Source organism: Poecilia mexicana, unplaced genomic scaffold (assembly GCF_051168715.1).
Source record: "Poecilia mexicana isolate PSO_F unplaced genomic scaffold, ASM5116871v1 scaffold_2, whole genome shotgun sequence".
Taxonomy (NCBI): Eukaryota; Metazoa; Chordata; class Actinopteri; order Cyprinodontiformes; family Poeciliidae; genus Poecilia; species Poecilia mexicana.
Window position 1 is genome coordinate 44303909 of NW_028263371.1, and position 16267 is coordinate 44320175.

General features: G+C 38.5%; 1 protein-coding gene across 3 annotated transcripts in view; it reads right to left on the reverse strand.

Annotated features, from left to right (window-relative positions):
* The window catches only part of galnt13 (polypeptide N-acetylgalactosaminyltransferase 13), a 32635-nt gene extending 16713 nt beyond the window's left edge, over nt 1-15922 (reverse strand). For 2 of the 3 annotated variants that reach the window (XM_014997169.2, XM_088001420.1), the window contains exons 1-3: nt 15106-15922; nt 8994-9289; nt 1732-1900 (exon numbers count right to left, since the gene is read on the reverse strand). In XM_014997169.2, the coding sequence (XP_014852655.2) occupies nt 1732-1900; nt 8994-9135 (311 nt within the window). In that variant the 5' untranslated portion in view covers nt 9136-9289; nt 15106-15922. Of the gene's footprint in view, nt 1-1731; nt 1901-8993; nt 9576-15105 lie in introns of those variants that run through there. The other variant, XM_088001416.1, reaches the window with a different exon arrangement.
* Nucleotides 15923-16267: the final 345 nt, after the last annotated feature.

The following is a 16267-nucleotide window of genomic DNA, read 5'->3' on the forward strand; positions in this document are numbered from 1 at the left end:
TTTTTTTTCAATTTGCAACCACAAATATCAATGTTTTATTAAGACCAACATAATGTGGTGTCATAACATGAAGTGGGATAAAACAAGTCTTTTTTCCCCCCCTCACAATTTAAAATCTGAAAAGTGCGGCATGCAACAGGTTTGATAAAGTTAGATCAACAACTCATTTGGATCCTTTGAGATTTCAAACGATCCATTGCCAATAGTGTCACACATCCAAAGACATCACAGTAAATCTTTTTTTGTGTGTTGGGCAGGTAGTAAAATGACAATGAGAATAAATACATGTTATTAGCAGCTAAAGTATATTCAATATAACAGACAGCCACCAGCTAAATGTAAACATGTTTCATTTTGCTGGCACCAGAATCAATAAAATCTGAAACTACCTGTTCAATACTTTGCTGTTAGTTCCACAAAGTGGTTTATTAAAGAGCCTGAAAACAAAGTTTTGGTTTCCAGCTGCTCTTCAACACTGCCGCCGGTGCAGAAACATTCTCACCGGGGGAGTAGGAAGAAGTAGAACCACTGCTGACAGCAGTGTCATCGTGTCCTTTGCTCCATGTGATGTTTGCAAAAGAATATTGGTGATGCAGTGATAAACTAGTGGATGTTATTGAATAAAATATTCACTACATTACGGCAGAGGAGCTGGACAGTGGAAGTGCAGTGGATGGCGGGAGGACGAATGGGGAGAAGTGACAGAGGGTGAAAAAAGCCACCGATGCAGACAGCATTGCTCGTTCAGTCCCGTCTATTCAACATGACAGCGCAGACTGACAGAACTGGGCCAGGAGGTTGCCTTAAAGAAAAAGTGTTATTGCCCTTCACAGATAACTCTGTCCCTATCTGGATTATTCTCACTGCGTAGCTGCAGAAACCTTGCGAAACTGAGCTGTGTACTGCAATAAACCTGTTGTAGTGTTTATGTGGAAGAACGAATTGTACTATGATAGATAGAAAAAAGGTTGGCACTGAAATCCACTAAACGTTCACCTTTTCTCTGTAAAATAGGTTTACCGGTGCAAAGTGCTTCAGAACAAGGCTTAATCTACTTCGTTTTCATTCTAGCATAAAGCAGTAAAATCACTCTGAGAGTGGTCATCACATGAATCCAAAACACTGCTTGTCTGTATTTTGTTCTGTGGCAGCTCAGTATTAACACAGGTGTTATTAAAACTTAAATAACCACCCATCAGCAACCTCTCTAGGTCGGTGACCACAAGCCATGCTTAGCAAAATATTCTTTAAAAAAGAATTAAAAAGTAGTTAAAAATGAGTCCTGAGGAAGATGTTGAGCAATTTCATTCTTTTGCACACAGGTTACGGCTCCTGACAACCGCTGACAGCAGCCATTGTAGAAGGCGATGCCTTTGCATTGTTCTATATTCACAACAACAGACCAATGAGGCATCTGCAGCAATGTGGATGCTGCTGTAATATGACTATTAATTTTTCACTTCATTGTACACTCAGTCATACTTGAACTTCTTCACCTGGGGCAGAAGCTCATTTCCCTCAAAGATACTGCATTGCACTTTCCACTCTTAAAAAAAAAAGTGTCTTCTAACGCTTCAAACAGAACACATTATCTGCAGACCTCTTTCCTGATGGAAACAGGAAACATGTGCCTGGGTAAATATTTCCATATAGATTTGTTACAGTCGCCGTCTAATCACCAGTGCGGCAATGTGGTTCATAGCAATGATGTGGAAGCAGAAGAATACGTACCCGTCCAATCTCACATCTGGTAGGCTCCTGTTGAGCGCAATCATGTCACTGGCCATCAGGTTAAACTGGTTAATCTTAAAGAGCTCCTTCATCTTCCCCTGGTCGTCTTTAGGGATGTTCACCGCCTTGCCCATCTCGCCCGGACCCTCGTGACTCCGAGATATCACAGCTGTGAGAAAAGACATGTTTCTCTCAGGAATGACGAGCATGAACAGCAGCAATTTAGACTAATTAAAAGCCAACAGAAAAAACATCTCTTACATCACTGAACATAATAAGTAAGGCTTAGCAAGATACACCCAGCTTGTACACATCCAGTAAGTGCCACACAAAAAATGTCTTCACAGATTTCTCCTGTTTATGCCTTTTCTCACACATTTCATATCACTGAACACATTTCAATATGAGACAGAGAACAGCCGTGTAAATACAAAATACAGTTCACAAATGATGATTTAAGGGGAAAAAAATCTATTCAAACAAACCTGCCCCTAGGTTAAATTATAATTCTCCCCCTATCTAAATTTGTATTTCGCTAGGCACAACCAAGTACTATAACTGCTAGACTGGATGAATTAAAAAAATCACCTAAATAGAACCTGAAGTAAGCTTAAACATATCAAAAAGTGACACATCATGCACTTTCAAGAATGTCTGAGGAATGAAGTCAGTGACCTCATCAGTCTGGCAAGGGGTACAAAGCCGTTTCTAAGGCTTTGGGAGAGCCGATGTCCACACATGAAGAAAACATAGCAGTACATAAAACAACTTTCTTTTGATCGCTGTTTGTTATGATTATCAGAGAGAATTCAGACTCAACTAAAATTAGTATTTGTGGGTCAAAGTTTGTCAGAAAACAGAAACTGAAAAACTATGAGTCTCTGATTGTTTGATTTCTATACTTATGAAACTGTATTGATTCTAATACAGAAAATTTGAAAGATATCTCACTTATTTCTAGCAGGAAAAAGTGGCATTTGTAAGAACAATCTGTTTCTAAAACATCAGTGACAATGAACAGACAGACCACCAGTGACTGTACTAATGCCTGCCATTAGTACAGACAGGGCAGACACCCTAGACACCCTCCTCTTTGCTCTGGCTTAAGCTAACTGGGCATTAAGCAACATGCAGCCTGGCAGCTATATTTAAATTTACAGATGATCTACTGGAAATATATTATAGAGATTTAGGAGAAAGTATGAGTTCCAGGACTTTGCCAATTCTAGCTTAGAAGCAAAAAGAAGGTTCACATAGTTGCTTATAGCCCTCGTGGGAACATTATCCTACAGTTCTGCCTGCAGAACATCAGCAGATTAGCGTTGCTGCTACAGCACACTGTCAGCTCTTTTCAACAAAGGTAAATAACATCACATGGATTTATGACGTCGCTCTCCCCCACTCTCCCTCAAATAATCCCTCAAAACAGAGGCAGCGATTTCCATGAAAGAGGGCAACGTGGGACACTGGCTGCACAGCAAACAGCTAAGAGGATTCCGCAGAAAAACGCTTTGTTGAAATGGACTGATGTTGGCCATATTGTCAATCTCGGCTGACCCTGCTCTTTTCTTGATGCCGCTGTTGACAGCCCCAGTATGTCAATGAGCTCTCATTTGATGGACACAGCTACAGTGTTGAGCTGGGTGCCTGAGCAAAATCAACTTCTTGACCCACTCCAAGCTATCACTAAGTATGTATGAACACATATTTCAAGAAATGTCTCACATGACGAAAACATACAGCAGTCAATAGGAGTCATTTTCCCGATCAACTTGCATCATGGACGTATAGGCAAGCGGACAAATGGATGGCAACTATATAATACATGTTCCCAGGAGCTGAAAGATGATTTTCTCAGAGTTTTTGTATTTATCGTTACCACACTCGTATCTATATCTATATGTCTTCTGAGAGGTCCATTATTGCCTCAGCTGGACTGTCAGGATGCCTACCAATCTGCATGCAGATTTTCTGCTGAGTCCTTCATAACACGGCTTCCAACATCCTGCAGCTTTGTTCAGTCTCATTTACTTTACAGAAAAGGGTCTGTGTAGCCGAGCACAGTTGGAGGCTTTTTTTTTTGCAGGCTCAATCCATTACCTTCTCCGCCTTTAACCGCTGTGCTCTCCCTCCTGCCTGCAAGTCTGACACCGCTGGCATTATATTATAAATAACAGACACTCCACCACTATGCAGAACGAGCAAGGTTCATCTTATAAATCACTGCTCGGGAGAAAGGAAACATACAGAGTTTGCTCTGCTGGAGAAACTCCATCAACATTGAGTCATTGTGTTTTATGTGCCGATTTTAATAGTAGGATTGATTTTCTTCGTTCCAATTAGAATTATTTATTTATTTTTTTTTCCCAGGTTGTGAAAGGTGAAAGTTTTTCAAGCAAATAGCTTTGAGCTACAACCAGAGTGAATACAATATTTACTTTAGGAGAGGAAGACAGTCTAGAAAATAACTTTTTATTTAAAAAAAAAACAGTGGCTGCAATTAAAAGATGGTCTGCACTACAAATGGTGAGTTACAACAGAAACAAATCTCAGATTAAAACGATAAACTGAGTAGAAACTTAAATAATCAATCAGTGTACTTATTCCAGCATAGGCTTTTCTCACTTTAATGCATTGCTCTCAAATGACCACCTGCTCAGGAGTGATTTAGCTGCACTATGGTGTGAAAGAGAAGCAGAACGATTAACAGATTTTTACTGCAGAATCCATTAAAAGTCCATTTCTGCGCATATTATTAGAATCTGTCCAAACAACTGTACCCTGGAATGTCAGAAGAACATTAATTCTTCGTCAAGCAGAGTAATGAGGAGTAAATGGCCATAAAGTTCATTGTAGTGACAGCTAAATGCAGTGTTGTCACAGTTTGCCTGCTCTAATCAAGAATATCAGGCGGAGACTATTAAAGACATCATTATCCACCTGGTAACACTAGCAAGAGTTTAATGGTCTGATGTTCAGTACGGTTTAGAAAGGGGAAACCTTTGTAAATAAGCTCAGGTCACATTGCAGAAAAGAGAACATATTGCTCTCACAATACCCTGTAGTCTCCATGTTAGTTACCAGTAAGCAACTATGTAAATTTTGGTGGATTAAACTGTTTGGGGGCATATTCAATGAGCATTTAATGAAATCCATGGATGCAATTTTTCAACATGTATTCACTCAGGTTTCTAAATGATACCAAAATCAGATGGGAGCAAGTAAAGATGAAACTGTAACAATCTTCAGACTGGTTATGCATTCTGCACACGTTAAACAGGTGCAAACAAAAGTTGTTTTTAGAAATAATTTTCTAAAAATTCTTCCAAACAGATGCAATCTATTTGCATAACACAATCTTGAACTAAATCATTATTCAATTACTTTGGGGAAAAAGGTTTGCAATTTTGTATATTTATGTCAACTATAGCCAAACCAAAAAAAAAAAAAAGCATCTGATTCTCAATGATCGTTGCTGTTTGCAATACATATTTAGAAAGGACTATTTAATGTCACCTTGAAAGCTGTTGGTAACTGTGATGCAGGAGAAGAAGCAAAAGATAAAGAACCCAGCTGCAGAAAAACAGGGAGCTGAAGGTGTAATTTAGCTTTTCGTACAGAGATGGGATTTTGATTTCCTTAAATGATCTCTCTAACCTGCAAATATATTTTAGATTTAATGCTGTTTGTAAAATCCTGCACTTTTTTTTTTTTAGAATATAACTCGCTCACATACACAGGTTACTGCGCTCAACTGAAAGAACTATGATGCCCTCATCAAGCAGCATGACTCAATGCACCAAGGACAGTCTAAACCAGAAAACAGAGTGCGGGGAGACTTGGAGAGAAACCAACTAGAAACCAATGAGGGATTTTTTTTTTTTTTTCACATTTGCAATAGGATCTATCAAAAGGAACAAAAGTCATCAATCATTATTTTACAGATTTGCATTGAGTGTATGCAATATTTGATTAACAGGACCAATTTTTATTTCAAAACAGTACTTTTTGTTTTTAGGAAAATCAAATAAATGGTTTGAATCCCTGAATTTTACTACCTATATAGTAGATAGTATGTTTTACTATCTAGCTGTAAAGCAAGAATTTAAGAATTACCACCTAAAAGTCAGATTTCTTCCCTTGCAGTTTTGGTGATACTGTAAGGAGCAATTTTCTCTCTTTCATTCATTTTTGTGAATTATTTTTTGTAGTGGAAAGTCATATTTATACTTTGCACAAAGAATGTAAATTGGTCATAAAAGGAGGACTGCACCAAAATGAAGGAATATGCAGTCCATTTATTTGCTTTGTGAGCCAGATGCACAAATGGATGCAAATGATAGACAGAAAACTTTCAATTACAAGGAAATGTTTGCAGATATCCATCTTACATGCAAACTAACTACAGTGTATCATTTGACTTTTTTTAAATGGCATCAGCCAGAGAAGCTGGCAGCTCTACCTCGTTCCAACCTAAAAGCAGATTAGTAAGCCTCTTATAAAACGTGGCAACCTGCTTTCTTGAGGGCATGTGAGGAATCAGGCTTTGCTAAAGACGAACTCTGCATATCTGATCGTAAAAGTGTAATCTTCGAAAAAAAAAGAAAACACAAGCCACATGTATGCCAGAGATTTTCAGGGCATGTCTGTACGCTTTGCTCTGGACGTTTTCCAGAGTTTCTGTTGTTGTTCACGCATGTTTCTCACAGCAGGAGGTTCTCTGTTGGAGATGTGCTCCAACAGCTTGACACACGAAGAAGGTTTTGCAATAGTGGCTGTCTATCAGACACAGAAGCCAAAGAAGATTGGGTTTGGAAATAAGTATGTTTTCTCGTCTTCAAAAAAACAGATCGTAGATTCAAGAAAAAAAACAAAAAAACAAGCTTATGATTACTTTTGTTTTAAATTAGTGCCATATACGCAAGTACAAATGTGTTTTACATAAAGTGGAATGGAAGACAACACAAAAATGAGCTTTGCATAAACAACAAACTGATATAACATCGCCTGAGATTCACACACATTAATGCAGGAGTGAGCATGTGACCATTGGGAAAACTGAAGGAACCTCAGCTACTCCTGATGTTTAAACCAAATATGGTTTGAAAAAGAAAAAAAAAAGAAAAGAAATCTGGTATTATACAATACTGCAGCCAGAGGTCAGTATTACCATTAATACTGTACTATTAATTACTTGTTCTAATACTTCAGTTGCACTTTGCTGTCATAAGATGATTTCAGATGTGTTTACACTAAATGTTAGTTCTGCATTAATATCACTTATCTTTAGTCATACTCTGTGGTCTCACATAATGTCATGTCTATACAAATAGCCTGTGTTTGTATATTTGCAGTGAGACTAATCAAGTTTGAATATAGAAGCAAACACAAGGCAGAAAGCACTGATTTTATGCCAAAGCATCCTAAGAACATTTAACATCAATGACTGCTGATTTTAAATATACTTATGTGTGAAATGGTCCCTTAAACTGAGCGCTGTAAGCTTAAGATGCTGAAATATCAGTCTGCCCACAGGCTGTCTCCAAAGGAAAACTCCATTATAGATTCCGTCTGTCTTTCCTGGTTTGTCTCACTTTAACGTTTAATGTTTCAAATTGTCACACAGATTTTAACTATTTCATGACAGAAATTACTTGAGTAAATATAAAATCTAGATCTCCAATGAGGAATATACTTACTATAGGACACATAAAATGTCACACTTTATGAAATTAAAAACATAGCTAGAGTTTTTTTTTTTTAATTTATTTTTGGGCTATGTGATGTACAAAGGTTAAATCTTGCACAGATTTAACTGTTACTGAACAATCTGAAACATACCGAAATATTGCATTAGGGGGCTGATAGTCCCGATCATGATGTAAAAAATAAATCAACAAATAATCACACAGAGCTTTACATCATGTTATAATGTTATCCCTTCATCAAAAACATATCTGGAGTGTTGAATTGTGCATCTGCTCAGCTCATTATACAAGCTGCTTCTGACTGCAACGCTGGTGAAAACGCTGGTAAAGGATTAATAGAGGAGAAATGTTTTGACGACTTTCTGAAGGCAGCGTTTGAGACAAAACAGAAGGTTTTAAAGAGACGGAGGCCCAATTTTAAGGGGTTAAATTACAAAGTCAAATTTATTTTAAGTAATATTTGATATTTAGCATTTTTATAACTGGAGGTGGCATAATTATTTGACTGTGCTGTAAAATGACACTATGTGCCAGGAAAACACATAGCACCTACCCTGTAATAAATTGGTGAAAAAGTACCTCAAGTCATTTTGCACTGCAAATAGCTTTACTTCTGTTATTAATGGAAATGATAAAGGAAATGGCTTTTATCCAGAATATACAGAAATATAAAGTGGTTTGCAATCTATGAGCAAAGATATTCATTCCACCTACAGATTCAGGTATGAAATTACTTTCAGCCAACAGCATGTCATAGGAAATGATGCATATCTTAATAAAACAGTCAGGAAAGGAAAATAAATTTTCAATGAATATTTTCATTTGATGTTAATTTGCATTTAATTAAAAAAAAAAAAGATCAGGTCGAGCATTGTTTATACTTTTCAATCTGGCAGTACAGCAGTCAAACCCTGCTTGTATTTGCAGACCAGCTTTTTGAAAATGTTTCCACTGGTGTTTGATTAATCTTTGGTGATGAGCTTCAGGTTGAAAAGCATCCTTGTCATCACCTTTATCATCATCTTTAGCTCCTACTACAGATTCCCTGTTAGGTCCTAACTGAGCCCCATCAATACATTCATATTACTTCCAGTCTGGAAAAAAAAAATTACTGGTCAAATTAAAAGATTACTTTAAACCTGAATCTGCAAGGGTGTGAATTATTTTGTGTTTAACATCTTACATTGATTTTCAATGCATTATTTTTTTTTATTTTTTACTATTATTTAATTTTCTCAGGAGCGCTGAACTGAGAAGTAGTTCACATGGTAAGCTCAGCAGACGCACATTTCCACCAGGTGTTTGCTAATTAATGCTGAGTGGGGGAGTCATGACGGAGGGGTGTACTGTTTTTTTAAGTGCTACATGATGTAACACTTAAAACGTCGATTTTATGTCATGCCTCCAACCCCCTTTAAAACGCCAGTTAACACTGAAGAAAAGGGTGACAGGCAAGCCAGGCTTGATTGAATTACTCCTGGACTTAGTTTGAAGCTTTACACTTCCTCCAGTTGTGTCTGAAACTGAAAGGTGTGAACAAGGTTGTGAACTCACCTCGGAGCGCGGGGAGCAGAGAGCGATCTTTCCTCTCATCGCATTTGTTACATTCGCTGAAGTACAGCAGCAAGAACACGTCGACCAGCACCCACACCAAGGAGGTGGTCAACACCACCTTGCAGTAAACAAACCGCCGCATCACCTCTGGGAGGTCTGTCTGTCAGGCAGGCAAGCAAGACGGATGGAGGTGAGGACCTCGGATGTCTCAGACAGCTGGAGAGGTGTTTGATCTTCGGAGGTGGGGGTGAGGATGAAGGGGTGAGACGGAGAAGGTACAGCCAGGAGGCATTCTCCTACAGAAACAGGCAAACACAAACGATATCTCACCATCTTTTTATCTTAAAAAAAGGGTTCAAATAAACACACTACAGTTGAGCTATAATCTGGGATCTATCATTTGGCACGCATTTTAGTTTTGACATTAAAAAAAATAAATAAATAATAAAAAAAAAAGTTGGGCATGCATTTGTATGCAGTCCCACGCCTGCTAAGTCTAGTTCACAGTTGTGTGCTACTTTGTGTTGCTTTGAGGTTGTAACATGTAAAAAAAAGATCGAAAAGCATGAATACTAACCCTAACATGACGGATTCATTTGTTCCTATTTCCATCAAACTGTTGAAACACACATCATGAGGATTGAGCACTACCTCAAGTAATGAAGTAGCAGGTAAATGCAATTCATGTAAAGTGCAATATTCATTTATACAGTGATAAGTGAGTGCTTGGGGGGTGGAGGGAACCATTATTGTTTTCTGCTGTGGTGCAGAAGCAGAGAGGAGTGCAGCTTGGAGTCAACAGCTAATTTTCCTACAGGGACAATGACTAGTTCATGCAAAATAAGCTAGTCACCCAGTGTACCTTCAGAATGACCATTATCAATAAGCATTTTGATATTTTGATTTTCAACCATATTTTCTGTAAATATTTTTTTTTTCTTGCAAATAGGGTGTAGAGTCAAATACATTTATACTTCTGCCTACCTCATTTTTATGCAAATGATTATGTAGATATGTGCTATGGTATTTGAATGTGAATGCTTGAAATAAACAAATAAACTAAACCAGATCTCCAGGACGATCATCCATTGGAGGTCAAACCCAGCTTCCCGTGGGCTTTTGTGCAATGCCAGTGTCACCATTAGGAGAGCACAACACTCTGCTAATCACAGTTTGTTTGGCAGAGTCGAGCTCCTATAGCCAGAGACAACAAGGCAGTTAACTGTACCAATTGCCAAAACAGGTGGATGGAACATGTTCAGTCGTATGAGGAGATCACTGCCATTTGCCAAAAGCAGAACAATGATGCATACCAGAGCGAAAAACAATCGGAGAACGGCTGTCCATCTGAGTCCCAGAGGCAGAGGTGTTTCTGAAACTTACAAGTTTTTAAAAATGCAAAAAAAAAAAAAAAAAAACTTAAATTCATAAAAATAGCTAGACGCAATATTCCCCTTTAGATGAGCCAGGGACTTTACAGTCATATGAATAAACCATTTTCTTTGAAATGTCTAACTATTATTCACCAACAGCAATGATGAGAAATGGATTAATATAGTTGCTAAACCCAGTCTGGCAATAACATATCAGATGTAGTGGAGATTTGGAACCATTATATCCAGTGAAACTAATAACACCATTTTATTCAAAAACTTAGAGCAGAAATACAAATGAGATGCATTTTCTCTTAAACCTCACAGTCTCTTCAAATGGGCTGACCACTGGCTTATTTCTCTTGCATCTGAAAGGATGAGATGATGTCCTTTTCTTCCTAACAGACTTCCCCTACTTCATCAGGAGTGCTGCAACAACCATCTGGGAAGCCTTCGAATCAAAGGCAGTTTGTGAAGGTTAAATATTCTCTGGCAAAGAATGCAGGCTCCACAATATTTTGTGATGAAGAATAACAATTTTCTGTCAAACTGGATTTCCCACTTGGCTGAAATTACAGGGTTTTGTTGACTGAAAGTCACATGAACACATAATTGGCATGGGAATAGAATGATGGAAAAAAATGCTTTCAGCCATCAAATATCATACACACACGAAAAGAAAAAAAAAAAAATCAGGCAGCTTTCACGCTCATGCCAAACATATGCAGTCAATCTCCAAAGCGTACTGAAGCGTGTTAAAATGTCAGGTGTTGGTGATGAAAAGTACAACCAGAATTGCAATTCAACTAAAATATTTAAGTGGGTAAGTGGAGGAAAGGAAAGATTTATACATCTCTAAAATATTACCAAATTAACACCTTTTTAGGTGGTGTTTATTTTGTTTTTTTTTGTTGTTTTTTTGTTTTTTCTTTTTGAGTCCTCAGCATTTCACGTCTCCACTTGGTAACATTTGGCAACTTTAGTTTGCAAAAATTCTCCAAAACGATCAGATTATGGTTATATCTCTCCTGCACAGCCAGACGGCTGTGCAGGGAACTACACAGATGCTGAAAAATAAAACCCATCATCACCTCCAGCTTTAATGCAGACATCTGTACATTTTAGGTCAAAGCTGGAGAGAGGAGAGAGCGTCGCTCCTTCACCCTGACGTTCCTTCTCTCGGGGGGGGGCGCCGATTTATGTTTTCGCATCCACCTGAATAATGTGCAGTTGCGCCACTGCTTACTAATACATTTGTACAAGGAGGTCAGTTTGGTTATTTGTAATTTCAGTAATGGGCAAGGCTTTTGCTTTTCCATGAATTTTCAAAAGTTTCCCTCCAACAGATTTATTTATTTTCAACTGAAGTGCAAAAAGCTTTAAATTTGCTTGTATGTATGTTTAATAAAATACAGAACGGTGTCATGCTACACACTGCTACAATTGTCATTAATGCTGCTGAAAAATCCCAGAAGACCATAAAATGCCATTTTTATTAATCCATTTGTGTGTAACTACAAAACAAGCAAAACACAAACAAATTCAAACTGGATAGTTTAAGGTAAACATATCCAATTTGTTGTATCTTAATACCAACATTTATCCTCTGCTATCCCTTTTTACACTGATAAAAACACAAGGGATAAATGGTTTTGGTCTGGTCAAAGGACAGAGCCGTTTTCCTGCTGCCCCATATGTGGAACAGCTCACAGTTGGAGCTCTCAACAGCGGTTGTTCAAGGTCTTCATACGGAAAAAGCAGCAGTGTTTCAGGAGGGATGGTCCTACACAAATTTAGTGAAGCAGAATAAAAGGGTAATTGGTATCTATGCACAGCTTCCTGACTATAATGTGGCACCAGTGTCACAATTTGGGTTGGTTTAACTGCTGATGAAGATGGGAATAGTCTGTTCAGTGTGATGTGGAGTCTAAGTTATCTGCCACACATGAATTTCAGCATAATGTTGCCGTAAAGTTACATTGAGGGCTGATTTGACCAGTGTACTTCCTTCCCCATGTTTATTGTGTCCCTTACATGAATGAAGTGGGAACAACAACTGGCAAACCTCTTCTATTTGTGCAATGCACAGCCGATAGTTGTCAACAGATTCTCCAATATGAGCCATGGGTCTCTGCAGCTCCTCCAGAGTTACCATGAGCCACAGGTCTGCTTCTCTTTCTAATGGTCTCTTTGCTCAGACTGTCAGTTTATGCAGGTGGGCTGTAATCTTGCAGTTGTGACACGATTTTTTTTTTTTTTTTTTTGGATACTGGATTGTCCACAGCCTGGGAATCATCATACAACATCTGTTACACTGTACTAATGGACATTGCTTGGTTTGACACCAAATTTTCAAATATAATTTAAACAAGAAATAGATTTTTTTTAATCATCTGGGAGAATAATGTAAGCATATTTACCTTCATAATGATTTCAGCAGTGCATAATCCCTGCAGCATTTTCTGTAGGGAAACTAAAACTAATTTCCATTCTCATCCCTTGCAGCATGCTAATGACTCAGACTCCACAGACACAAACATATATTGTCCTCTGCGCTGCCGATCTACATACTCAGAGAAACTGATGCTGTTGCCCCGGGCAAACTCGTACCTCATACCTCATTCAAAAACCAGTCAGCCACTGTCCAGCAGAGTGAATGCAGCATCCACTGGGCAGCGGATGATTTCAGACAAAAAAACACAGCTCAAAAAAAAACTCCAGAAACACAAAAGTCTGCATGTAGCACATTATCCCCACTTACACGCTGTGCACAAATCAATGGTAATCGTCAAATTATGCCTGACATCAGCCCGCATCACCTGCATTGATGCATCTGGTGTAAATAATAAGGGGTGGGGAAAAAAAGAAAGAAAAAACACCAACTTACTTGAGGTTCGTCCAAAGGCAGGCGACTAAATTATTCCTATCCTCTGCATGGAATAATATCTCAGCTCTAGAAAAACTTCAGTATTGCTAAGGCAAATTCTTCCTCTCCTTTCATGACAAGTAGCAGGCATTAGCTGCCTTCTCGAGTGACAACTAATTGGGTTGCGGGCAGCAGTCTTTGTTGTGAAATGTCTGACACAATTCTCCAAGTTGGATTACACATTACACATTTGTCACTTATTCAACAGGAGCGACTGCACTCACTGCATGATACGGAGAGGCTGCTTAGCAAATTGGTTCCCTCTGTGAAATAATAGGAGCAGTCTTGCAGCCAGACTTGACAATGAAACCATGAGATGTACCTCGTGAGAAAAATAACAAGAGATAAGGAAGAAAATAGCATTTAAATGCATCAAATTTATCACTTGGATGAATAAACATACAGCATATACAAGCATATACAAGTACAGCTTAAAAACTATAAATATTGCGAATGTGATATGGCTTAGAGCTGATAGATATCTTACAATCTGTTTGTTTTTAATGTAAATATTGCAAACAGCTGGCTCATAGCATTCTGTGAGGATGGAAAAAGTGTGACAGTAAAGGCGAAAACCGCAGCCTTGACAGGATTGTCCAGCAAAAGCCATTCAAGAATTTGAGGGAGCTTCACAAAGTGGAGTGAGGCTGGACTTAGCATATCAAGAGCCACTACTGCAGACAAATACCACACATGGGCAACAAATTTTATATCCCTTATGTCAAGCTACTCCTGGACCAGATGCAACATCAGATGCAACTCATCTGGATTGTGAAGAAAAAGCACTGGACTGCTGGACTTTGGTCCAAAGTCCTCTTTAAAAATAAAAGTGAGGCTTTGCATTTCATTAGGAAATCAAGATTCTGCAGAAAGAGTAGAGAGTCACAGACACCCCATAACTGGAAAAGCTGCCGACAAGCTTTTATGGAGAAGCTTTCCTTTTCCAGCAAGGCTTGGCGCCTGCCTACACAGCTGTTGCCAAAGGAACCAAAAGCTGGTTAATTGAACATGGTGTTACTGTGCTTGATAGGGCAGCAAAGTCTGACCTCTGTAGGTTTGTGTCAAGAGGAAGATGAGAGACCTCAAGGCTGCTATTAAAGCAACGTGGGCTTCCATTTACAACTCGGTAATGCCACAAGTTTCTCATGCTGATCTAAATTACACACTTCTGAAGCCATTTACTTAAGCCAATATATTTGAAAACAATAACTTTCCCTCCACTTCACAACTACGTGCCACTTTTTGTTCACACATAAATTCCCAATAAAACACAGTTAAGTTTGTAGCTGTTTTGTGGCAAAACGTGAAATGTTTCAAAGGGTGTGAATACTTTTGTAAGTCAGTAATGTACTGGATAATACACTAATTTGGCTTGCCATAGTTAATACTAAAGTGTCTGTTTGGCAATTTGGTAGCAGCAAAAGTACTGAGGCTGAGAAATGTTTTCTTTACACAATCCTCTCCGGAACAGAAGGTGATTACAGAGCTGATCTCTGTAAACCCATTAGGCTGCAGGACATTTTGGTCAACATAACAATGTTCATAGTCTTCTAAAAACATTTCCAAAATGTTATGAAATACTTAATCTGCGCCATGTTTCCTCTTACCAATGATTATCTCATTTGTTGCTGGGTGTTCCATGGATATCAGTGCAGCAACAACAGCCAACCAATTAGGTTACTATTCAATCTGGATAAATAAACCATAGCAACAATCTCAACAGAAGTACAGTTGCGACTGCATTTATAATGTGACCATAATATCCCAATGCAGGGTGTGAATAAAACAGGAAAGAAAAACACTCTCTGCTTACCTAAATTATGGGTGTAGTGAACCGGTGACCTGATCCAGACTCTCTGCCAGGCAACGTGTTGAACATGATCAGATGCCTAACAAATAAAGCAACTAATTTAGCTAAGCGAAGACCGTCTGGAAATGACACCCAAGATGCGGTCCAGGGTTGTCCACAAACCAGTGAGCCGTAGTCGGTCCAGTCAGACCTCTCATGATACCTGCTTAGAGTCCTGGATGTAATTTCTAAGCGACACAGTTGAGGTGGCCGCAGTCAAACCGGTCGATAAGGAAACAGTCAGGAGGGTTTTCCTTATTTATTCACTCGGGGGTCTATCCACGCACCTGCTCCACGGCTGTACATAGAAACGGCGAGAAGACGGCGAGATAATACTCCATACAATCTAACCTCGGCTCCGCTCACATCGACCTGCATGTGTCCCTCTCCTTCTCTCTGATTGGCTGACAGCGACATCAATCATGGGTTATGTTGTGAAGTGGAGCCTCAGTGGCGTCTGGTGGCCGTTACTCTCTACTCTTACTTTTTTGTATTATTATTATTACTATTTAGTTAGTTAATTAAAAATAGTAACAGGAGCATTTTTAGAAAAAAATTGAAAAAGAAAAATAGATAAACTTTTTTATTTAAATCTTAAATAATAATAATAATAAAAAAAACATGTTGAAAATTATTAAATTATTTACTCCTCGTCTTTAAGTTTCCTTGTAGAAAACAATACTTTCTAATACAATGAGTCAGGGACAGGATGGCAGTCTGTCTATTTTGGAGAAGTCGAGAGCTGCCAACCTGACCAGCGCGAGCAAAGAGTTACACTGAGTGCTTTCTAACACACGACACCAAGAGGGGGCGCTGTCTCTTTGAGTAGCAAATAATGCGCGTCAGAGCACAGTGCGAGTCCCATCCGTTATGTATGTGTACGTGCACAAGTTGAATTGAATTGAATTGAATTGAATTGAATTGAATTGAATTGAATTGAATTGAATTGAATTGAATTGAATTGAATTGAAGATCAGACATCCAACCCCAACACAGGCATACAAATTCAGCAATATAGACATACAGAATGAAAACTACAAAAACTGCAGAATACAGCCGTAAAACGGACACATATCCAGATTTCCACATTTGAAGCAAACCAAAAGAGATCATTCAGAATTGTTGC